Source organism: Pelophylax lessonae, assembly GCF_965119305.1.
Source record: "Pelophylax lessonae genome assembly, chromosome: 6".
Taxonomy (NCBI): domain Eukaryota; kingdom Metazoa; phylum Chordata; class Amphibia; order Anura; family Ranidae; genus Pelophylax; species Pelophylax lessonae.
The window spans coordinates 46818677-46845601 of NC_138773.1; the positions used below are offsets into that span (position 1 = coordinate 46818677).

Consider the following 26925-nt stretch of genomic DNA (forward strand, 5'->3'; position numbering starts at 1 on the left):
GTATTGAAGAGTAAGGTTGTCACCCTAGGACAGAGAGTGTTTTAGGACTCCAGGACCCCTTCCCCACTCTGGGTGTTCTGTAGTCCAAACACACTTCCCAATAACATTATTTGAGAAAACACAGCAGAGAACAAAGGAGAGTGCTGGATGTATGGCAGGATCAACAGGTATATTGTACACTTAATAAACAGAAAAAACAATGCTTCCAGTATATATAACAGTATATATAACAGACCTAAAGGAAGAAAATAATAGAAGCTCATTGTTGGGGTTCACATACACTTAAATGAGATGCTTCTGACCATTATAACCAGAACCAAAAATATAATATATTGCAGCTTACCAATAATTAGATGTGGAGGCTGCATTAGTTTTCTTTTCTTTTTTTTTTAAACATTCTTTAATTTCTTTATATGTATTAATTAATTTTTTTCATAAATAGTGTTTACAGTGAAATATAACAAAAATAATACTGCTCATATAAATAGTATTTTTTTTTTTTAAGGCTTTTTTACCTGTATTAGAGTGCCTCCAATCTGGATAAAGGAACACAGGGTCACCTTTAGACAGCAGCATCGTCCATCTGGGGGGGAGGGGAGTGTTAAATCCCCTATCAGATTTAGATACACTAACAAGTTGAAGTCAAACTCCAACTCACACTTTAGATTCAGTTCCAGCAAACATTTTTTTTTCCTTCTGGGAAAAAGATTTTAGATAAATAAATAAAAGCTGATCATTGTAAGCACCCCTGTCATTGGTAAATGGTTTGTCTCATCCCTGTAAAAGCTACATCTGCAGGACAGCTTGTGCTGTCGAAAAACGTCAGACTTAGGGCTCTTTCACACGGTCCTCCTCCGTAGGCAGATCCGTGCTGCTCAGCGGGGATTGATCCGCGATTCCCGCTGAGCCGGCGGATGACAGCTCCGTCTCCACTTGCAGAGCGGAGAGGGAGGTGTCACAGCCCCCGCTGCTCTCTATGGGGGATCGGATGAGAGCGGACCGCCTGTCCGCTCTCATCCGATCCCATCCGATCCGATCCCCAGGACAGATGGAAAATAGGGTTTCCATCCATCCAGATTTCATGGACAGGATCAGAATCGGATGGCAGCGGGTGTCAGCGGACATGTCACCGCTGACATCCGCTGCTCCATAGGGCTGAATGGGGCATCTGATCAGATCTGCCTAAAAAACTAACAGGTGGATCTGATCGGACCGCCTGTGTGAAAGATCCCTTACTGACCAGATCAGCAAGTGAAAATAAAATAAAATGTAAACACAGCAAAATAAAAGAAAGAAAGCCGAAAAAGGGAAACAAATGCAACCATCGCATCTAACAATTGATTAGCTGCAAATTAATAAATGTTTGCTTTTGGGTTTAATACTGCCTTAACATAATTGTGATAATAATCAGAACACTGAAATGTATAAAAACATGGAGTTTTTGAGAAGTTGCTCGGGAAGGTATCTGATTGGAAAATTTGTAATAACAAAGGTGCTACCATCTGTCTGAAAATGCTACCTACCTGGCTGTTACTGGCTGACTTGGAACAAGCAGGGAGTGAAGTCAGATATTGTTGTAGTATAGAAATGAGCCACCCTTGGCACACTGATCATGTCGTGTGACTAACAAAAGCAGATGACGCACAGCAGAGGATGCGAAATGCAGCATCCCGGCATCTCTGCTATACATTATACACTGGCTAACTTCTTAGAGGTGCAAAAGTGTGTTATGTATCATTGTGGGGTTGATTTACTAAATCTGGAGAGTGCAAAATCTGGTGCAGCTGTGCCTGGTAGCCAATCAGCTTCTAACTTCAGCTTGTTCAATTAAAGTGATTGTAAAGGTTTGTTTAAAAAAAAAAATAAATAACAAACATGTTATACTTACCTGCTCTGTGCATTAGTTTTGTGGGGTGCCCCGGCGGCGCCCCCGGCTCCTCCTCTTTATTGGGTGCCCCCATGGAGAGCCGCATTCCATGGGGCACCCATGCGGGCACGTTCACAAGTCCCGCTGCTGCGTCCATTGACACAGACAGCAGGACTTTGCCCGACCCCCCGGCTTTGATGTCACTGGATTTGATTGACAGCAGCGGGATCAATCTATCCAATGAGGACCCGAGACAGCGACTGGAGCTGCAGGGGCTCGTGCTCGTTGCTGGGACATTCGGGTTTCAGGTAAGAATAACGGGGGGGGGGGTCTGGGGGCTGGTTTTTCACCCTAATGCATAAAATGAATTAAGGTGAAAAACCTTGAGACTTTACAATAGTGGTCGACCGATATCGTTTTTTTATTGCCGCCGATACCGATATTTTGGCATCGCATATCGGTATCGGCCGATATTGGCCGATATTTTCGTACATTACAAAAAAAAAGATTTTTTTTTTCTTGACAGGTACTCTTGTGGAGGGATCTGGGGGTCTAAAAGACCCCCAAACCCCTCCTCTGCACTTAAAAGCATTCAAAACACCAAGTTTGGCTGTTTTGAATGCTGTAATTTTTTTTTAACCACTCTAGTACCGCTCACAGTAATACTACTGCGGCAGAGTGGCTCGTTCCCGTCCAGTCACGTAGTATTAACGTGACTGGACTCCTCCCCTTCTGGGCGGCGCTTGCGCGCCGCCGGAGGCTCGCTCCCGCTGTTTTCATTCACAGCGGGAGTCGGGCCAGGGGAGGAGCAGCGGCGATCGCCGCTGCTCTTACCCGATCGTCGGGGATCGAGTCTGGAGATCCGCCCGCTGTGTGTAAACACAGCGGGCGGATCTCCATAGTGACAGGGAGTGACAGATCGGACTGTTCAGCATAGCTGGACATCCGATCTGTCCATGAATCACATAGTCACCTCCCCCCCTACACGTCAGTAAGCACCAGGCATACATTAACCCCTCCCTCTCCAATAAAATTAACCCCTTCCCTGCCAGTGTCATTTTTACAGTAACAGTGCATATATACAGCACTGATTACTGCAGTAATGTCACTGGTACCCCCAAAAGTGTCAAAAATGTCAGTCAGGGGTCCGGTCTGTCCGCCGCAATGTCGCAGTCCCGCAAAAAAAATCGCAGATCGCCGCCATTACGCGTTAAAAAAAAAACACCAAAAATGACAGAAATCTTTCCCTTTGTTAGTAAACGCAATAACTTTTGCGCAAACCAATCAAAATACGCTTATTGCGATTTTTTTTACCAAACATATGTAGCATAAAACAAATTGGCCAAAAACTTTTAAAAAAATTGGTTTTTACATCTTTTTTGGGGGGAATTTCATATAAAAAAATGTGAAAAATATTGTTATTTTTTCAAAATAAACGCTCTTTTTTTGTTTATAGCGCAAAAAGTAAAAATCGCACAGGTGATCAAATACCACCAAAAGAAAGCTCTGTTTGTGGGAAAAAAAGGACGTAAATTTCGTTTGGGTACGGCGTCGCACGACCGCGCAATTGTCAGTTGAAGTCGCACAGCGCCGAATCGCAAAAAGTGGCCTGGACGGAAGACAGCAAAATCCTCCGGTTGTAAAGTGGTTAATTGGCGCCGAGTACCCGGAAGTGATGTCATGAGTGACATAGTTTCGGGGGTTTATACATGGAGACCTGATCAGAGCCGAATGCGGCTTTGATTAGGTCTTCTCTTCGGCGGCTGTGCAGGTAGGATGCCCGGGTCTCCCGGTGGGACGGGAGACCCGGGCGAGCCGCGGTGGGCGGCAGGAGGGGGGGGGACGTCCCCTCCCGCTCCTTGTAATGACAGCCGAGAGGCTTCTCAGCCACATAGGTTGTCATTACAAGACAGCCAACCATCGGCTATGGACGCCGGCACCGGGGTAATGCCTCTAGCTGCCGGCATCACTCCGGTACAAGCACTTTCCCGAAATATCAGTAATATCGGAAACTTCAGGGGGCGATTCCGATATATCGGGGAAAGTGCATATCGGCCCCCGATATATCGGCTTTACCGATAATCGGTCGATTCCCTACTTTGCAACTCCTTTAAAGTGGAGTTCCACTCAAAAGTGGAACTTCCGCTTATCTGTCTCCCCCCCCCCCCCCCTTCCGGTGCCACACTTGGCACCTTTCAGGAGGGATGGGGAGCGGATACCATGTCCCCACTACCGTCCGACCTTGCTGCGGCGGGGTACGTCAGAGATTCGGCCCCATACTCCCCCCTCTGCTTCTAGGCTAATGACGCATGCTCAGTAGGGGCCCCCAGCAGTGATGCTGGAGAATAGCATGCTTGCTAACATTTTGAAGGGCCACTCCAACCAAAAGTAGTATTTAGTTATGGGTGGAGCATTGTGGGCTCTGTCAACCTCTGTATCTTCTAATATAATATAATATAATATAATATCCAGCAGGAATGTTGGGAACCCATCAACAGACCCAGGAACTCAGCCAAGAGATCTTATCTGACATAAAAGAGACCGCTGTGTAACTTTTCGGCATCAAAAATCTGAAATATCACTTTTGGGCGGAGTGATCCTTTAAACAGAATTTGTCCCAGAAATTAGAGCACTGATGTACAGCAGATCACTAATTACGTTAAGTAACACATTTCTACTGCACCTGCAAGGCTGTGATGCTGATTAATTCTACAACGTAATATTACATTTCCCATAGACATCTGGGATCCTCCAGGCACTGAGCAGTGTTAGGAGCTGCTGACTCCATGCAGCCTCCTGCTACTGACTCCAGGTTTGTTAGGCAGAATTATGATTCCCTGTATACATTTCAAGTGTTTTCCCTCAGTCTTATCAGATTTATATCTGCTTCTGAAACAATTGATGTAAACCTTACCATGTGCCCAGTGGCACAGTCTTCTTTGAGTGTCACTGCCTGAGCAGTCTCAGTGCTGTAATGAATAAAGGAGAATCTCCGGAATATCTCTACCCAACAGTAGCCTTAGACAACATCTCATTAAATAAAAAGCAACATCAGTGACAGGAGATGCCTGCTATTTGTCTTCATGTTGTGCAGGCTTCTGGGATCAGCAGTGAGCTGATGAGGCCAGCAGAATACAGAATACAACCTCCAGAATGAAATAGAAAAGTAATTTCCAATAGCGTTGGGGGCCCATTCACACCAGAACACACAGGGACCTGTGTATAATCCTATGATTGCCATCTCCATCTAATGCAGTATTTTCCTGATTGTCGTATTTGAGGGAAAATACCGCATTATGGCCACTAGATGGCTGGGTATTGGGGTAGTGGAGCATTTTCCTAAAAAAACACAGCCAGGAAAATATTGCATTATGGCCACTGAATGGATTGGTATTGGGTATAGCAGTATTTTCCTAAAATATCACAGCAAAGAAAATACCTCATTATGGCCACTAGATGGATGGGTATTGGGATATTGCAGTATTTTCCTAAAATACCACAGCCAGGAAAATATCACAATATGGCCACTAGATGGATGGATATTGGGGTATTGAAGTATTTTCCTAAAATACCACAGCCAGGAAAATACTGCATTATGGCCACTAGATGGATGGATAGTGGGGTATTGAAGTATTTTCCTAAACTACCAGAGCCAGGAAAATACTGCATTATGGCCACTAGATGGCCAGGTATTGGGGTATTGCAGTATTTTCCTAAAATACCAGAGCCAGGAAAATATCGCAATATGGTCACTGGATGGACAGGTATTGGGGTATCGCAGTATTTTCCTAAAATACCACAGCCAGGAAAACATCACAATATGGCCACTAGATAGATGGATATTGGGGTATTGAAGTATTTTCCTAAAATACCACAGCCAGGAAACTATCACAATATGACTACTAGATGGATGGGTATTGGGGTAGTGCAGTATTTTCCTAAAATACCACAGCCAGGAAAATATTGCAGTATGGCCACTAGATGGATAGGTATTTGGGTATTGCAGTATTTTCCTAAAATATCAGAGCCAGGAAAATATCGCAATATGGTCACTGGATGGACAGGTATTGGGGTATTGCAGTCCTTTCCTAAAATACCACAGCCAGGAAAATATCACAATATGGCCACTAGATGGATGGATATTGGGGTATTGAAGTATTTTCCTAAAATACCACAGCCAGGAAAATATCACATTGTGGCCACTAGATGGATGGGTATTGTGTATTGCAGTATTTTCCTAAAATACCACAGCCAGAAAAATATCACAGTATGGCCACTAGAGGGATGGGTATTGGGGCAGTGCAGTATTTTCCTATAATACTACAGCCATGAAAATATCACGATATGGCTACTAGATGGATGGATATTGGGGTATTGGAGTATTTTCCTAAAATATCACAGTCAGGAAAATACTGCATTATGGCCACTAGATGGACAGGTATTGGGTATTGCAGTATTTTCCTAAAATACCACCGCCAGGAAAATATTGCAGTATGGCCACTAGATGGACAGGTATTGGGGTAGTGCAGTATTTTCCTAAAATACCACAGTCAGGAGCATACCGCATTATGGCCGCTAGAGGGACGGGTATTGGGGTATTTCAGTATTTTCCTAAAATACCACAGCCATGAAAATACTGCATTATGGCCACTAGATGAATCAGTGTTGCAGTATTTTCCTGAAATACCACAATCAGCAATATACAGTACCTCTTATGTCCACTAGATGGAGCTGGTGAACATAGAAAATACACATATTAGACACATTACAAGGATTATTTGCAGTGGCTGTGTGAAAATTTCAACATTCACACACCAATTTTTTTTTCTTCTTATGAATAGACCCCACAGGGTTTTACTTTTGAGGCATGTTGGTGGGTACCGTAACGCACTAACATGGCCATGCTGCTCTACTCTGCATTGCAGTAGTACATTTGTTTTACCAGAGATTGTGGTAAAGCAATGCAGAAAATCCAAGAACCGCAAAGAACTCAGAGAATGGCATCTGACTAATAAAGGGCGTGGAGGAACTCAGCAGGAAGGAAAGCTTCTGGTGTCTTTTCATCTCCAGGTGGGAAAAGTGTTCTTTACTATAAGAATAAGGTGAAAAGGTGAAATAGACATTCAGTGTTCAAACAAGTATAAAAAAAAAAAAAAAAAAAAAATTGGTGAGGCATTTGCACAGCTATCATGCATAATATCTTGTAATTTGCCTAATATGTGCATCTCCCATGATCACAAGCTCCACCTAGTGGCCATAATATGGTATTTTCCGGATTGCAGTATTTCTGGCAAAATACCACATTATGGCCACTAGATTGACCAGTATTGCGGTATTTTCCTGAAATATCACAATAAGGAAAATACCTCATTATGGCCACAAGATGGAGCTGTATTCACACAGCAATTTTTTTTTTTTTTTTTTTTTTTTTTTTTTTTTATAAATAGAACCCACAGGGCTTCAATTTTGTGGTATGTTGGCGGGTACCACAATGCACTAACATGGCCATGCTGCTCTACTCCGCATTGAATATACAGTACCTCTTATGGCCACTAGATGGAGCTGATGATCATAGAAAATACACATATTAGACACATTACAAGGATTATTTGCAGTGGCTGTGTGAAAATTTCAACATTCACACAGCAATTTTTTTTTTTTTTTTTTTATGAATAGACCCCACAGGGTTTTACTTTTGAGGCATGTTGGTGGGTACCGTGACACACTAACATGGCCATGCTGCTCTACTCTGCATTGCAGTAGCGCATTTGTTTTACCAGAGATTGCTGCAATGTAATGCAGAAAGTCCAAGAGCTGCAAAGAACACAGAGAATGGCAGCTGACTAATAAGGGGCATAGAGGAACCCAGTGGGAAGGAAAATTGGTTTCTTTTCATCTCCCGCTGTGAAAAGTTTTCTTTACTATAAGAATAAGGTGGAATAGACTTCCACTGCTCAAACCACTATAATAAAAAAAAAAATACTCACTATGTGACTGCTGAGGCATTTGCACAGCCATCATGAATAATATCATGTAATGCGTCTAATATTTGTATTTCCTATGATTGCCAGCTCCATCTAGTGGCCACAGTGCAGTATTTTCCTAATTGTGGTATTTCAGAGAAAATACTGCATTATGGCCACTAGATGGACCAGTTTTGTGATATTTTTTCTGAAATACCAAAATAAATAAAAATACCTCATTATTGCCACTAGATGGAGATGCATTCACACAGTAATTTTTTAAATAGATCAACAGGGTTTTCAATTTTGAGGCACATTGGTGGGCTCTGTAAGGCACAAACGCTCTACTCTGCATTGAAGTAGTGCATTGGTTTTACCACAGATTGTTGTAATGCAATGTAGAAAGTTCAAGAAGAACCCCAAAGAACACAGAGAAGGGCGGCTGAACTAATAAGGGGCATGGAGGAATTTAGCAGGAAGGAAATCTCCTGGTTTCTTTTAATCTCCAGCTGTGAAAAGTATTCTTTACTATAAGAATAAGGTGAAATGGTGGACTAGAATTCCAGCTTTTGAACAATTAATGCAGATTGTTTTAGGAAAGAAATTAGATGATCGACAGCTCCATCTAGGGGCCATAATGAGGTATGTTCCTGCTTGCGGTATTTAAGGAAAATACTGCATTATGGTCACTAGATGGAGCGTTATTTTCCTGAAATATCACAATCAGGAAAACACTTAATTATACAAAAACACAGTACCTCATTATGGCCACTTTTCGAAGCTTCCGCTTCTTCTTCAGACCAGAAACCTTCAAAATGCTTTACCGCCCATCCACATCAGCACGCAAAGACGCCCTCTGCAGTGACGTCACTTCCGGCCTGACGCTATCTTGCGTTCCACACTGGTTACAGCACCGATCAGCCGCTTCCTGCTGTCATTCAGTGATCCAGCCATTGCACTTAGCCATCACGATAATCAGACAGCCTGGAGAGGCTGCGGGACTGACAACCCCAATCTACTCTGCCTGTATTACTCATCCTATCCGTGAGTTGCCAATTGTCTTGAATTTATTAAAGTGTTGATTTTAATGCTGCACTTAGTCTGGAACCCCTCTGTTTTCTCACTACACAGAGCCATCTGCTTCACTTTAAGGGTGCTGCCACTAGGTGCTGTCTTACCATCCCCCTATGGAATTTTACTATGGACTTTTAATGTACTTTTTTCCCACTATATGATGTTTTGCTTTTTAATCTGTAATACATCCATCTAGCGCCACAAAATATTTCCTTTATAAATGCTGCCTTGGAAGAATTTAATTCTGACGTAACGCGTAGGGCGGAGTTGCATGCTGTGATGTCATTACTTTCCAAGAGGTGTCCCCGGAAGTGTGTGTTCACTGCATTTGTTTCATGTATAGCGCTGTTGATTCTTACCTTATGTAACTTCTTTATAATTTAAGAGGCATATTTTTCCAGCAAGCCCTCTGCTGTGACTATATGGTGATCTTCATAAATGCTGCAAGTACAGAAAAACCTCTCTCGATCTGCCAGAAATCCGGTGAGCTCATAACTTCCTTTAATAAGCTGATAACGGCGCCTCTGTTGCACTGAAATCCTGAGCAGCGTTGTGAGCCCAGCCTGCGCTCTCTCCTTTGGACTACAGCATGGGCATCACTGGCACTGGGTACCCAGGGCACTTACCCCACTTTTTCTTTCCATTGTGGCCCGATTCATTTTATTCAGACATCTGCTTTCATCTGCTCACTGCTTTTCGGACCTCAGTGTAGCAATGTGTAATGCAGAGCCCAGGAAATTCCTAGGCTACCCCTCAGCTCTGAAGGAACCAAGGGGAAACCTGTAAGAACTTCTGACACCTGCACTCTTTATGTAAAACTCTCCTGAGCTCTACACTCTGTGCTTTACATGTTCCTGACCCCTGGAATCGGTGTTATGCCCTCCTGTGCTCTGCACTCTCTGTGTTACATAAATCGGACTCCTGCACTCTCTGCATTATGTTCCTCCAACCCTTTACACCCAACACACGCAGTCTGAATGTACGCCTGAGCCCTGCAATTTTTTCCTTTCATATTCCTGACCCCTGAAATCTGAAAACCTTTTGCAGTACAAACCCTTGACCCCTGAATTCTGAGCATTATGACCTTTTAACCATGTTCTCTGTAAGTAAGACACTTTTGAGCCCTGCACTCTCTTCATTATGTTCTCCTAATCATTGTGGGTTTCATACCTCTGACCCCTGCATTCTGTGCATTACACACTGCTGACCTCTGCTCTCTGCATGCTGCATACTCCGGACCCCTTCCCTACACTCTTGAACTCTGTGCATTACATATTTCTGATCCCCTGCACTCTGTGGGTTATGTAGCTCTGGCGCCTGCTCTATGTGGGTTTTGTTTTGTTTTTACTCCGGCACTCTGTATGTTACACACTCCTAACCCCTGAACTCTGTCCTTTACATACTCTTGACCCCTGCACACCATGCATTACATTTTAATGACACCTTTACTCTGTACATGACATACTTCTGACCCATTTACTCTGTACATGACATACTTCTGATCCCTGCTCTCTGTACATGACATACTTCTGACCTATGTACATGACATACTTCTGACTCTTGCACTCTGTACATGATATACTTCTGACCTCTGCACTCTGTACCTGACATACTTCTGATCCCTGCACTCTGCACATGACATACTTCTGACATCTGTACTCTGTACATGACATTCTTCTGACTCCTGCACTCTGTACATGACATATTTCTTACCACTGTACATGACATACTTCTGACCCTTGCACTCTGTACATGACATACTTCTGATCCCTGCACTCTGTACATTACATACTTCTGACATCTGTACTCTGTACATGACATACTTCTGACCCCTGCACTCTGTACATGACATACTTCTGACCGCTGTACTCTGTACATGACATACTTCTGACCCCTGCACTCTGTACATGATATACTTCTGACCCCTGCACTCTGTACATGACATACTTCTGACCCCTGCACTCTGTACATGACATATTTCTGACCAATGCACTCTGTACATGACATACTTCTGATCCCTGTACTCTGTACATGACATTCTTCTGACTCCTGCACTCTGTACATGACATATTTCTGACCACTTTACCCTGTACATGACGTACTTCTTATTCCTGCACTCTGTAAATGATATACTTCTGACCCCTGCACTCTGTACATGACATATTTCTGACCCCCTGCACTCTGTACATGACATACTTCTGACATCTGTACTCTGTACATTACATACTTCTGACCCCTGCACTCTGTACATGACATACTTCTGACCCCTGCACTCTGTACATGACATACTTCTGACCCCTGCACTCTGTACATGACATACTTCTGACCCCTGCACTCTGTACATGACATACTTCTGACCGCTGTACTCTGTACAAGACATACTTCTGACCCCTGCACTCTGTACATGACATACTTCTGACCCCTGCACTCTGTACATGACATATTTCTGACCAATGCACTCTGTACATGACATACTTCTGATCCCTGTACTCTGTACATGACATTCTTCTGACTCCTGCACTCTGTACATGACATATTTCTGACCACTTTACCCTGTACATGACGTACTTCTGATTCCTGCACTCTGTAAATGACATACTTCTGACCCCCTGCACTCTGTACATGACATACTTCTGACCCCTGCACGCTGCACATGACATATTTCTGACCAATGCACTCTGTACATGACATACTTCTGATCCCTGTACTCTGTACATGACATTCTTCTGACTCCTGCACTCTGTACATGACATATTTCTGACCACTTTACCCTGTACATGACGTACTTCTGATTCCTGCACTCTGTAAATGACATATTTCTGACCCCCTGCACTCTGTACATGACATACTTCTGACCCTTGCACTCTGTACATGACATATTTCTGACCCCTGCACTCTGTACATGACATACGTCTGACCCCTGCACTCTGTACATGACATACTTCTGACCCCTGCACTCTGTACATGATATACTTCTGACCCCTGCACTCTGTACCTCACATACTTCTGACCCCTGTACTCTGTACATGACATACTTCTGATCCCTGTACTCTGTACATGACATACGTCTGACCCCTGCACTCTGTACATGACATACTTCTGACCCCTGCACTCTGTACATGACATATTTCTGACCCCTGCACTCTGCGTGTTACATTCTTAAAATGTGACCTTTTTTCACATAACAATGTAACTAGGTGATGTATCTGATACAACTTGTCACTGAAGCCTTTTCCTCTTCGGATTCTTAGGCTAAGACTAAGTCATCTCCTGCCAGGCTGTTTTCCTGCTTTGATATGGTAAATAGTGCGGGTTTATGACTTGGCAGGTCCTCTATGCCTGATAAAGGGGAGGTTGGCCAAGCTTCCAGCAGTTCTCTTTTGCCGCAGATGAATTTGCATCGTACAGGTGCTGCCGCCCACGCCCTTGGTTGTACATCTGGTAACTGGATTGAGGTTACTGTCTGTGGTCTGTTTTTCAGGTTTGGAAGAAATTGTCTATGAGATTTACAAGAGCTGGCTGTTCATTGCAACACAGGAGGAGGGATGTATGTTCAGCAGGAGCCATAGCAATCCATGTGAAGTGTATCTAAATCCGCCTACATTTTATATATTACAGCTTACCAGACCTTACATGTGGAAGCTGCATTAGTGTCCTTTTAAAGGTATTTTTATCCTGTGATCCTGCCAGTAGCACACTTCCAGTCCTAGGGTGACAACGCTCATTCACCGCACTGTATCCATGGAGGAGCAGCTTCATCACTCTAGGACAGAAAGTGTTTTAGGACTACACTTCTACCTTTTCCCTTGTCTCTGTGAAAAAAGGGGGAGTGTTCTGCAGTCCACAGAGACTGGAAAGGCAATTACTATACTTGGGATTTCACTACAGTGCACAGGATGTAACAAGGATTCGGAATTTCTGGCAGGATCAACAGGCATTATTCTGTACTTGCAGACATTGTACTTAAAACCCTAAAAAGGAAAGTAATGCAGCCACCACATCTAGCAAGCTGCAATTTATATATCACATCTATCTATCTATCTATCTATCTATCTATCTATCTATCTATCTATCTATCTATCTATCTATCTATCTATCTATCTATCTATCTATCTATCTATCTATCTATCTATCTATCTATCTATCTCATCTATCTATCTCATCTATCTATCTATCTATCTATCTATCTATCTATCTATCTATCTATCTATCTATCTATCTATCTATCTATCTATCTATCTATCTATCTATCTATCTATCTATCTATCTATCTATCTATCTATCTATCTATCTATCTATCTATCTATCTATCCCTCCCCCCTCTCTCACTGTGTTTATTACCCCTACCCTCTTTCCTCACTCTTATCTATCTATATACATTATATTACCAAAAGTATTTGGACACCTTCCTTTACACGCACATGAACTTTAATGGCATCCCAGTCTTAGTCCGTAGGGTTCAATATTGAGTTGGCCCACCCTTTGCACCTATAACAGCTTCAACTCTTCTAGGAAGTCTGTCCACAAGATTTAGGAGTGTGTCTATGGGAATGTTTGACCATTCTTCCAGAAGTGCATTGGTAAGGTCAGACACTGATGTTGGACAAGAAGTCCTGGCTCTCAGTCTACACTCTAATTCTATTGGGTTGAGGTCAGGACTCTGTGCAGGCCAGTCATGTTCCTCCACCCCAAACTCGCTCATCTATGTCTTTATGGACCTTGCTTTGTGCACTGGTCCAAATCATTTGGTGGAGGGGGATTATGGTGTGGGATTGTTTTCAGGGGTTGGGTTTGGCCCCTTAGTTCCAGTGAAGAGAACTCTTAAGGCGTCAGCATACCAAGACATTTTGGACAATTTCATGCTCCCAACTTTGTGGGAAGAGTTTGGGGATGGACCCTTCCTGTTCCAACATGACTGCGCACCAGTGCACAAAGCAAGGTCCATAAAGACATGGATGAGCGAGTTTGGGGTGGAGGATCTTGACTGGCCTGTACAGAGTCCTGACCTCAACCCGACAGAACACCTTTGGGATGAATTAGAGCGGAGACTGCGAGCCAGGCCTTCTTGTCCAATATCAGTGTCTGACCTCACAAATGTGCTTCTGGAAGAATGGTCAAACATTCCCATAGACACACTCCTAAACCTTGTGGACAGCCTTCCCAGAAGAGTTGAAGCTGTTATAGCTGCAAAGGGTGGGCCAACTCAATATTGAACCCTACGGACTAAGACTGGGATGTTACTAAAGTTCATGTGCATGTAAAGGCAGGCGTCCCAATATTTTTGGTAATATAGTGCATCTATCTATCTATCTATCTATCTATCTATCTATCTATCTATCTATCTATCTATCTATCTATCTATCTATCTATCTATCTATCTATCTATCTATCTATCTATCTATCTATCTATCTATCTATCTATCTATCTATCTATCTATCTATCTATCTATCTATCTATCTATCCCGTCTCTCACTCTCCATATCTTCTCTTTTTCTGTCTCATATATCTGTCCATGTGTCTTTCCTTCTATCCACCCATCTGTCTATGTATCATTACACCATATGTTCTTTTTAAGCTTCCAGAGTTTCTTAGAAATTCCAATTGCTCTGATCACAGCGGCAGCATGGAGTCTTGGCGCTGGCTGGTGTCTGTGCTCACACATACATGGCTCCTATGATATATGATTAGGGTTGTCATGTCATCATAGTGTACGCTGGGAGGGATGATATACACGATCCAGGATCCAGGGAGGACAGATTGTATAGAGAATTGTAAGGGGGCTACACATCTCCTGAGCTGTCAGTGGGATGTACATTTCCTAGAAAGCACCAAGATTATCTCCAGGAGTCCTCTAATCCTGCACTAACCCTGTACATCCCATCTTTTTTTGGAATGTTGTCTGAAATGGTCACTCCACCCAAAAGTGACATTTCCGTGTTTGCTGGAGAGTTAAACAGCTTCTTCTGTCTTTCGGGGACTCTATTGGTTGGATCTCCCAGGTCTGAACATCTGCTGTGCCCACTATTAGAGGTTCCCACCATTCTTTATGTATTCCTATTAATTGTACATTATGGAGAATGTAACTGGGGGATCTAGAACACAAAACGTTTGGCGGGAACACCTAATCTCCCACATACACATGGATAAAGTAGGGTTATGGCAGGGAGATCTCAAGGTTGGAGCCTCTATTCATAAATGAAATATCACTTTTGATTGGCTGACCCTATTAGTTCAATAGAAACATTGGAAAGATTGACCTTCACTTCCTAACCCAGTGACACCTGCACAATAAACTGGGGAGCTGTTACCACTGGGTCAGGAAAGCAAAATCCGTATTTAAAGCTAATGAAGATAGAGGGGTTGAATCGGCGCTAGTTTCATTCAATGTTCAAAAAGATATATGGAGTTAGACTGGTAAGATTTCAAAAAAACGTTCAAGACTCTTAAGGCTGGATATAACATACAATCACAGATAGTAAATAAACAAGGTATGCAGCGCTTGATAAGATAAATTAGCACATGCTAGGACGATAAATATGGAGCAAATAATGACAATATAAAGCAAAAGGTATCCAAATCATGAACACCTTGAAACATAAAAGTCCATAGGCAGAAGGGCCTCAAGACAAGTGTTGTAATAGCGATGAAACCTCCACCAAACACCAATGAGTGTGGCCTCTTACCAAATATAGTAGATCCTCATAACAGGGATCCACAATCGCCTCAATGGTAATCCTTGCAAACTCAGTTGACAGATAGATGGATGGATAATGGATCCTGATATCCAGACCTCATAAGACACAGTAATAATGCCCCCTCATAGGCAGTAATATCCGCTCAGATGTGCCATGGATGTAAAAAAAGGAAAAACTTCTCATGGTGAAGTATGTAGCAAACATAAATTTAATAGCTTAAAAGATGTGTTTACACTCACATTATGTACAGGCAAGGTAAGCTCAGAGCAGGATCCTGCAGAGGTGTTCACATGTAAGCCCTGTGGAAGCATGCAGCCGACAGCTTCAGACTTTAGTAGAGAGACGCTGAGGAGATGTATGCAGTGCAGACGTTGCCGGCTCCCCTACCGGTTTCGTCAGATACTGACGTCATCAGGGGGGGAAACACATATTTTTCTGTGTCTCAGACAGACAATCTCTACATAGTTTATTTATTTTTATTCTTTGATTGTGGGAATTGCCACATTTTGATCAATCTGTTTGAGCAAAGAGAGCAGCAGTGAGCGGTCTTTATTACAGAAAGCTCCTACACAGAGGGGAAGTCCCACACTGGATTACTGCACAGATACACAAAGCACACAAACATTCAAAAAGAATACGCATGATGAATGGATTTAGACAATATTTACTTATCCTGGGGTTCAGCTTCAAACACAATATAGACAAATAGACTGTGCATTCTGCAATTGCAGTTGCTCTAGAGCAGGGTTGTCAACCTCAATTTCATCTCAGGCCGCATCAGCATTATAGTTGCCTTTAAAGGGCCGGTTCTATCTGTAGCCCCCCACCATCAAAAGTCAAGAGTCCCCCACCCTCCCTTACATCCCGCTGCTGCCGAGAAGTAGCTAGGAAGCAGAAAGTGCAAGGTCTGATGGAGGACCAGAGGAGGACTGGAGTCAGCTGCAGGAGTCTGCTGAATGCTGAGACCAGAGGAGGTGGAGATGAAAGAATGCTGGGGCTGCACAGAGAGATTCAGGATCTGTAGGAGGAGTTCTGCCCGTCCTCAATGCTGCCGACAGTGGTCTTGTCTGACAAAAAATCAACCTGATAGTGTGAAAGGGGGAAAGAAAAAAAGAAAGAAAGAGAGAGATGGGGGGGGGGGGAGAGGGAAAGAAAGAAAGAAAGAAAGAAAGAAAGAAAGAAAGAAAGAAAGAAAGAAAGAAAGAAAGAAAGAAAGAAAGAAAGAAAGAGATGGGGGGAGAGGGAGAGGGAAAGAAAGAAAGAAAGAAAGAAAGAAAGAGATGGGGGGGAGGAAGAAAGAAAGAAAGAAAGAAAGAAAGAAAGAAAGAAAGAAAGAAAGAAAGAAAGAAAGAAAGAAAGAAAGAAAGAAAGAAAGAAAGAAAGAAAGAAAGAAAGAAAGAAAGAAAGAAAGAAAAAGAAAGGGAGAGAGAATGAGGGAGAGAGGGAAAGGGAAAGAGAGAGAAGGAGAAGGAAAGAGAGAGGGGGAGAGAAAGGGAGAAGGAGAGAGAGAGAGAAAAGGAAAGGGAGAAAGAAATAGAGGGGGAGGGAGAGAGAAAAAGGGAGAGGGAGAAAGAAAGAGAGATATAGAGGGAAAGAGAAAGAGAGAGAGAAAGAGAGAGAGAAAGAAAGAAAGAAAGAAAGAAAGAAAGAAAGAAAGAAAGAAAGAAAGAAAGAAAGAAAGAAAGAAAGAAAGAAAGAAAGAAAGAAAGAAAGAAAGAAAGAAAATATTTTAGAATATAATACACAATATAATAAATTAATAAATAAATCAAAAAAAAAAAAAAAAAACAGCATTTTTTTTATTAAGAAAGAAAGAAAATATTTCAGAATATAATATACAATATAATAAATAAATCAACGAAAATAAAAAAACAGCATTTTTTCTTGCATATGATTGGATGATGGAAGTCAGCAGAGCTTTCCCTCATTTACTAAGTTCTGGAGAAAATGCACATACAGAGTGCACAGTCTATTTGCCTTTAGAACATCAACCCCATTATCTTTCTGTGGCTCCATTCACACCTGAGAAAGAAAGAAAGAAAATATTTAAGAATGCAATACATAATATATAATAAATTCCCCATATGTAGGATTTTTGTTCCTGAGCAGCACAATAAATGAATTCTTTCTATAAACACTATACATTCCCTATAAGCTCTGAATACTATACAGTGATGGAATAGAATAGAAATTAAGTGATTCCTCAGTTCCATTGTCCAGCTCCCCGCTGCTCCAGTCACACACTTGAATACATCCATCAGAATTTCTGCGGTGAGCTCACTGCTCTCCCCCATGTTCCACATCGTTCTCCCTGTGGAGAGAGAGACAGGGAGCTGTGACCCTGGAAGTTTTCATAACTCGTATGCTTCAATGCAGAACAAAGAACCCTGGAACTCCCCACTGATTATAATATAGAGATTACACTCCGGGGGGATGGAGCAGATGTCACAACTATTAGAGGAAGGAAAAAAAAACATTTAAAGCAACATTCTAGATTTAAAGTGGTTCAAAAGGCAGGAGATTATTTTATCTTAATGAATTCTATGCATTAAGATAAAACTCCTTCTGTGTGCAGCAGTGTCCCTCAGCCTCCAATACGTACCTAAGCCCCATCTTGACCCAGCGATGTTGCAGGAGAGACTCGGCTGGGCTGGGCAGCGGCTCCGTGTCTGAATGGATACACAAAGCAGCGAGTTGGCTCGGGTGCCCCCATAGCCAGCTTCTTGCTGTGGGGGCACCCGGCAGGAGGGAGGGGCCAGGAGAGCCGACGAGGGACCCAAGAAGAGGAAGATCTGGGTTGCTCTGTGCAAAACCACTGCACAGAGGAGTTAGGTATAACATGTGTGTTATTTTTATTAACTGTATTAGTGTATTAGTGCACTTGTAACTGGGGATATCTAAAATTTAAAGCTTTGGCTTTGCCCAAATTTCAGGAAAAAAATGGGAGATTGTGTTGAAATGTGCCATTTCAGCTAAATGCTTTGGATAAAGGCTAAATTATGAAGTTTTTGGAAGTTGTCGTTTATGCAGTTTCTGGGGGTAAGTCCCTTTCTTAAGCAGAACTTCACTCTCTCAATCAACGTTGACTATTTTTAATCCTTATGCTGCTAGCATTAGTAAATAGTATATTATATTTATTTGTTTTAAACTTTTTTTTTTAATTCTTCAGTTATTTCTTGTTTTCTGGCCTAGGTAAATGATGTCATACATCCCAGGAGGCTTCAGAAGGAGAGGAGGGGTTTTCTGAGCTTAGGACACCCTCCTGCCTGCATGCCTAAGCTAAGGGCAGATGGATTCAAGCAAGTAAAAAATGCTACATGAATCATCTGCTCTTACTCTAGATGGCCACGGCCAGAAATGCTAGAGGGTGTTTTTCAAAGTGATTTCTCAACAAAATAAAGCATGAGGACATGAATGAATAGATGAACCTGCTATGAATAATATAAATGAATTAGATAGCATTTGTGGTGCCCATATGCAATGTAGTTCTGCTTTAACTATCCAGATCCTGTTTAAAAATGGCTTCTTGATAGCTGGATAGCTTGATAAGGACATATATTGATGAACTCCAACCCTAACCTCAAAGCTAACTGTAATGCTAACCCTATAACTAACCCTAATGTTAGCCCTAACTTCAGCAACAACCTTAACCCAAACTCTTGCCATAACACTAACCCTAAGGGTAACTCTAAATTAAACAATATTCTCAAATACAGTATAAGCCTCATGTTAACCTTAACAACAGTCCTAATACTAACCCCAATGCTAATCCTATTCCTAACAATTGCCCTAGCACTAACCCCAAATGCTAATCCCATCTCTAACAAAAGCCCTAAAACTAACCCTAATTCTAACCATATTCCTTACAATAGCCCTAGCACTAGCCCCAATGCTATCTCTATCCCCAACAATTGCCCTAGCACTAACCCCAATGCTAATCCCATCTCTAACAAAAGCCCTAAAACTAACCCTAATTCTAACCCTATTCCTATCAATAGCCCTAGCACTAGCCCAAATGCTAACCCTATCCCTAACAATTGTCATAGCACTAACCCCAATGCTAATCCTATCTCAAACAAAAGCCCTAAAACGAACAGTAATTCAAACCCTATTCCTAACAGTAGCCCTAAAACTAACCCTAATTCTTTTTTTTTTTTTTTTCAATTGAAATTTTTATTTATTATTAGTCAATACACAAAGAAAGAGAAAAAGAAAAACATCTCACAACACTCCAACAATTTCACATAAATAATTCTAAATCGTATTAATTAAAAAAATAAAAAAGAGAACCCTCTACAACGCCAGTTTTGCTCCACCATCCTGTAAGGTCTTGTATGCATCTGAAAACCAAAATTGTGCCCACGGTTCCCATAGTTTTTTGAAACCTCCAATATTCTACCAAGCTACCGCAGCTAATTCTTCCAGATTATAAATTGAATTCACAGCTCCCACCCACTCCCTCAATGTGGGTATTCTAGTCGACTTCCAATATTTAGGAATAATGGATTTTGCAGCATTCAACATGTGCCTTATCAATGACTTTGTATACTCGCTCAATGACCAGTTCGTAATATTCAGAAGACAGCATTCAGGGGTAAAATCAACCGTGGTATTAGTAATAACCCTAATTCTTAACCCTTTTCCTAACAGTAGCCCTAAAACGAATCCCAATTCTAACCCTAACAATAACCTTAGCACTAATGCCAATGCTAACCCTATCCCTAACAATAGCCATAACACTAACCCTAATACCAATCTTAGCCCTAACAATTGCCCTAACTAACACTAATCTTTTTTCCTAATAATAGCCCCAACACTTTCCTAATGTTAACCCCATCCCTAACATTTGCCCTAATGCTAACCCTAATGCTAAAGTTATCGCTAACAATAGCCCAAACACTAATACTAACACTAATACTAAAGATAATTTAAACTCTAATCCTAATACTAAACCTATCCCTTACACTAGCCCTAACACCCCTAATGGGTGGAAGGACATAGACTAGAAAATGAAGAATTCTACAGGTAGGAAATAGGAAAGAGGGGAAGTTGTCCTTTAAACTCACCTTGCCTTTTCCCATTCTAGCTCCTCCAGCTGTGTCCATGTCGGACCCGGATGACTTTGCAGCCCTGGCGGGCTCCTGGAACTCATCAGATCTGAGTCTCTTTAACCCAGCCAGTGTGGTGGTGCCAGTTATCTTCTCTCTCATCTTTTTGCTGGGAACAGTGGGGAACAGTCTTGTCCTGGCCGTGCTTCTGAGAAGTGGCCAGCGCACTCACAATACCACCAACCTCTTCATCCTAAACCTCAGCGTGGCTGATGTGTCCTTCATCATCTTCTGCGTCCCATTCCAGGCCACCATCTACTCTCTGGAGGACTGGGTCTTTGGAGCATTCATGTGCAAAGCTGTTCACTTCTTCATCTACCTAACCATGTATGCCAGCAGCTTCACCTTGGCAGCAGTGTCTGTGGATCGGTAAGTCCCCCATTTAATGAAGATCTAAACTCAATCACCTAAATGACATAGAATCTTCTTTGAACCTTCAAACTATTTCAGGAGAGGAGTCTGAACAAATGTGCAAGCATAGGGGGAAGGCTGGAGTTCAGCTGTAAAAGCAGATTTATGTGAAGCTAAAGTTAAATTCGAGAATTCTCTTAATGATCTGGAAGGGACTAAGACTGCAATTTCCTACAAGGACTAATGAAGCATCAGTAAATTTATTATAACACTTAGCACACGTAGTGGAGCAATAACAGCGCAATAAGCAATAAAAGCTCTAGAATGAGTGAACAGCAGTATAGTTGATTATATTCTTTATATAGTCTAACTACAGACATTTTTTTTTTTGCTTTTTGCTTTTAGTTAAAATGGGAAAGAGTTCTTTCAGGTTTTTATCTCTATCTGTAACCTTTTAGGGAGATTTTATCCCTAAATCTATCAGACTTTTGCACAAAAAAAGAATATTAGTTATTTATCATCAGACTTTTGCACAAAAAAAGAATATTAGTGCCACCAGGAAAAGAAAGCACGAACAGCAGCAAAAACATTGTCAGGAAACCTTAGGCCACTTCTATACAGGGCTGCCTCCGTTGGCGTCCGCCTGCTCTGTCTGCTGATCCCCATTGAGCAGGCAAATGGCTGGTCCATGTCCGCTCCACTTATGCAGAGGGGACTACAGGGACAGCCTGCTGTCCTCTATGGGTGGACCATGTGTCCATTTACACCTAACTGCCATCACATCCCGTCCACCAGAAGGATGGGGAACGGATCCCCATCCAGCTGTTTTTAGTGGATAGGATTGGATTGGATGACAGCGGCTGTTAATGGTCACACGTCCGTTGACACCTGCCGGTCCATAGAGTTGAGGGTCCGATCGGGCCCACCTGAAAAACTGGACGATTGGTCCGCTAGTATGAAAGCAGCCTTAGCCTTTCCCACTCTACTAAATCAGGGTCACCAGACATCCCCAGTTTCAGGGGACAATTCCCAATCATAGGGGCTGTCACTGGGAAAAATGTCTCTTATTCTATCCTCAATGGCTTCAAGATAATCCATCCTAGCAACATTTATGTGATTGGCCTGAAGCATGAGGAGGGAGGGGAGGGGTGTGCCTGCTTCCAGCTATGTCCAGGGTTAATAATGATGTCTTTTGCGGACCTTGTGGTGGGAGGCAACAATATGGATCATTTGGCACCTTACCATAGCTTGTGACGGTGACCTGCAGTGCACACCTAGGTCTGCACTCTTGAACCAGAGCAAAGTAAGCTCAGGTGTTATTAAACCAAACCCCTTTAAGCCCTCTCATTGTTAGCACAATTTGGCCCAACATTTGGTGTGGGGTACTTTGCATGAGGCTATTATCCCAAAATCTGCCCACCCCCCCATAAAAGTGGGCATGGTCAGCAGGGTGTCTACAGATTTCAGTTTGAAAATCTGGTCACCTTATAATAAATATGTGTTTTTTCTGTGTCCACATTGGAGAGATTCCCATTACTTCCTGTCCTGATTGGAAGTGAGGAGAAATCTCCCCAGTATGAACACCAACAGCAATATAAACCTAAAGGGGCTTAAACCCTTTCCTGCTGTATCCAAAACTAAAGACAAAGGTTTTGCTTAGAGTTAGACTTTACATCCTTCTAGCTGCCAGCGTTCAATGACATCATCAGTTAAGAAGGAGGACGTCAGGTGGCGGCACGGCATCCTTGTTTGCCCTCTCCTGCCCCTCTCTGTCATACCTGGGGTCACATTAGCTGAGTGAGGAAGAGAAACTGAGGGAGAAGAGAAACACTAGAATACTAGTCAGTATCAATGTGCAAAGGGATATTTGCTTTGGATAAATAAATCATATCGGACATTGGGTGTCCTATGTGTGAGGATGTTGCTGCATTATGTTAAACTATTAATTTAGTTATTTTCAAAAGGAATGCCTCGAGGTTGTGCATAGTTTTAAAGGGTGCCTTACCTTAAAAAAGGTTGAGAAACACTGGTCCATAGTGATTTTGTTTTTTTCGTGGTCCAAGGATTGTTAGAAAAATTGACTGTTCACTAGAATAGGAACATTTTTGACACTACAGGATAGTAACCAAGATGAAAGAAAAGCTTGAAAAGGGTAACTCCACTTTTGTGCAAATAAAGAAAAAATAATATAGCATATACAATTGTGACACAAGTCATACTGTAATTGAATGTTAATAAAATTACCTTTCCTTTGCAATCTGCACCTATGTAATTTTCTGAAAATGCAATGCAATATGGTTACATGGAGGTGTTCTGTTCCCCCCCCCCCCCAGAAAAATAATTTCCTGCTTGTGTGATTGGCTTACTGATTTTCCCAGAAGTCTGCACTAAGATACAAATCAGATTTTAGGCATCCCCTGCAACAAAAATTTCATTTTTTGGTGAGATGCTTCTAATAAGAAATCACATCTAAAGGGATGCAAGCCCTGCAGCATTCCTCATTAGAGCCCTGCAGGTGCACAGCTGGTTAATAATTAAGAAACCACTCCCATTAGCCTAACTTAGCACATCGACACAGACTAACACACAGGGATTTCTTCAAAATAACAAAAGGTAGGACACTCTGCAACAACGTTTGTTAAAATCCTTGTAATGTACATAGACCGGTGTTTCTCAACCTTTTTTCAGTCAAGGCACCTTTTAAAATAATGGACAGTCTCAAGGCACCCTTTAAAATTATGGACAGTTTAGAGGCACCCCAATCTAAAATGTAAAAAACTATTCTAATAGCTTTACATAATGCAGCACCGACACATGTAGGACACCCAACATTAGAGGGGATTTATTCTTCCAAAGCAAATACACTTTTGCACATTACTACCGATTAGTATTCAAGTGTTTTTCCTTTACCTCAGTTTCTCTCCACCACTTAGCTAATGTGCCCCCAGTGCTGACAGCGAGGGGCAGGGGAGAGTCAAACATGGATTCTGTGTAGGTTTAGCAAATGTGCCTCCAGTGCTGACAGCGAGGGGCAGGGGAGGGTCAAACAAGGATGCTGTGTAGGCTATCAACACCCTTCTTATCATCACGGAAGACATCACTGGTTGTTAGGATTCCAGTGGATCGAAGGTTGAAATGATGCACAATAAAAATCTTTGGCTTTGTGTAACTAAAATACAGGCTTGATCCACCTGCTGGCTTGTATACATTTTTGGGCAATTTTTAGGCATTTTGCCAGGGCACCCCAGAAAAAACCTCAAGGCACCCCAGTTGAAAAAGGCTGACATAGATCACCCAGAGAGGACTTTTTTTTTCTCAACAAAAGTGGAGTTACACTTTCATACTTGGTGATACTATTTTTACACATTTTGTTTGTAAAAGTTATCTCCTACACAGAGCAAAATCGTTAAGGTATAGTTTATCTTAAAGACAATCAATACAATAAGGTTATTAGATGAGTAGAAAACACTGAGCAATTATCTTTCTTGTTCTACAGATACCTGGCCATCCGATATCCGCTACGTTCCCGGGAACTGAGGACTCCTTGCAACGCTGTAGCCACCATGGCCATTATATGGGGCTTATCTGTGCTCTTTGCTGGACCTTATTTAAGTTACTATGACTTGATGGATTTTGATACAAGCCACATCTGCATGCCAGGATGGAAAGAGAGGACTCGTAAAATTATGGATACTGGCACCTTCATCGTGGGATATGTTATTCCAGTGCTTATTGTAAGTCTGTCTTATACCAGAACCATTAAATATCTTTGGACTGCTGTAGACCCCTTAGAGGACATGTCAGAGTCCAAAAAAGCTAAGAGAAAAGTTACCAAGATGATAATTATTGTGACTGTCCTCTTCTGCTTATGTTGGCTTCCTCACCATGTAGTGGTCATGTGCTATCTTTATGGTGACTTTCCATTCAACCAAGTTACCTATGCCTTCCGCCTTCTGTCCCATTGCATGGCTTATGCCAACTCTTGCCTCAATCCAATTGTCTATGCTCTCGTGTCCAAACACTTCCGGAAAGGATTCCAGAAAGTCTTCAGCTGTCTCTTAAGGAAGAAAGGACGGAACAAGGTGCACGTAGTCAATGTTGCCCACGCTGAGCCTGGGTTTGATGCCGCTTCCACTGAAGTGTCCCACATCAATGAAGACCACGGAAAGAGGAGTGTTCGCCAAACTGGGAATCATTCAGACTCTTCTAGACCGTTGGGTACTCCATGAGTTTTCAACAAGAAAACAAGAGAATGAAACCAATTGTGAACAACTTTGAAGTCCTTTTAAAAAGGTATAGGTGTTTTCAGGTGATGAAATATGAAGACTACTCCAAAGCACCTTGACAAAGAGCGGTCATCCACATGAAATGGCCAGAGGGATGGTGTTTTCTTTTGACTTTTTTGTTAACTTTTTATATTGACATAATTCTCTTTGCAACCACAAGTCACCTATGTCCCCATGACCTCCTCTGTGAATGGTTTTGCTCCAAATTTCAGCTCCTTTTGTGGAACTCAAACAGTGGCTAGACTGTAATTTCAAAGAAAAGAAACAAAGGTGCCCAAGGGGCCAAAAAAAAAAAAAGTCTGTTTCTTTTTTAATAAAGGAGTTAGTTGTTTCCAGTATACAAGCTAAGTGTCAGGCTAGTTTTGTATGACGGCGGCTGGGATTTGATATCTATGTTCATGACTGCGAGGAAGCCGCATACTGACGGAAGACCACAAGTACAGAGTGGGTCTGAGGTTCCGTCACAGCCACCAATGTCAGCACAGGTTGCTCAAAACAGAGGTACAATTCCTTTATCTTATAGCACTTAAAAACAAATTCCAGACTACATATATGTCTTTAGAGGAACAAAAAATGTGCCAAAACAACCACTTGGTGATGGTAAAAGGTTAAGCTAAACAAAACTGATGGGAAATAAGAAATAACAAACCAGTTTCATGTGTTCCACTGTGAGAAACCCCAAATCCATTCATTGTCACGCCTCAGGATAAGCCATTCTTAAACTATATAATCACTGGTGAAGCAGTGATATTATTTATTGCTAACTTGCTAGAGATGACAACGTTAAATTACATGTCTTTAGCAACTAAACTTTGGAATGAAGAGGAATGAGAAGCTGCCATTTCACCTACCTGCAGGAAAATGTAAATACAAATGCAGTTTGGATATTTGTGACTATAGCCAAGAAAAGTGTATCCAGCAAGAAGTGGAAATTCTGTAATTTTATTTTCAAGAGGTTCTAGATAGAACTGGATAAATTCAATGCTAAAGGTAAAAAATAATTTAAGATGGTATAAATCAATACAATAAGTCTGAGGACTGTGATCAATTTGAATTTATGTCCTCTATATCTACAGAAAGAGCTGCCTTTCTCAATCTGGGTTTCATGGAATCCAAGGGTCCCTCAAGAGGTTGCTGTGAGTTTCATGTCAATTTGGCTAATTTATGCCTCTCAGATAAGTTACCACTGACACTAATGCTCTTTTTAGCTATTTGTAAAGGGGTCGTCTTTAAAATGACCACCAGTCCACTGGGACCTTTCTCCCACTGACCCTCAGTGTAAGTTAGTCCTTCTCTCAAGGACTAGCAATGTAAGGTGGTCCTTTTCCCACTCACCACCAATCTTCAGGGACCCTTATCCATCTTCACTGACCACCAATGTAAGGGGACCTTTTGATGACCACCGATGTAATGGGACATTTTTCCACTGACCAGTACTGATCATTTTTACTGCCTATAGTTCTTTTTTGGCCATGGGTCATCTTTTAAATGACCACCAGTCCACTTGGACCTTTCTCCCACTGACTATCAGTGTAAGTTAGTCCTTCTCTCAAGGACTAGCAATGTAAGGTGGTCCTTCT

At 42.0% G+C, this 26925-nt stretch overlaps 1 protein-coding gene across 2 annotated transcripts in view; it reads left to right on the forward strand.

Moving 5' to 3' along the window:
* LOC309557880 (galanin receptor 2b-like) overlaps positions 1–26367 on the forward strand; it is a 28931-nt gene extending 2564 nt beyond the window's left edge. The window contains exons 2-4 of one of the 2 annotated variants that reach the window (XR_014225397.1): positions 20687–21077; positions 24556–25615; positions 25801–26367. Coding sequence is in view for 1 of the 2 variants with exons in the window: in XM_082260696.1 (XP_082116822.1) it covers positions 20687–21077; positions 24556–25288 (1124 nt within the window). In the remaining variant the exon portion in view is untranslated. Of the gene's footprint in view, positions 1–20686; positions 21078–24555; positions 25625–25800 lie in introns of those variants that run through there. The other variant, XM_082260696.1, reaches the window with a different exon arrangement.
* The last annotated feature ends 558 nt before the right edge of the window (positions 26368–26925 follow it).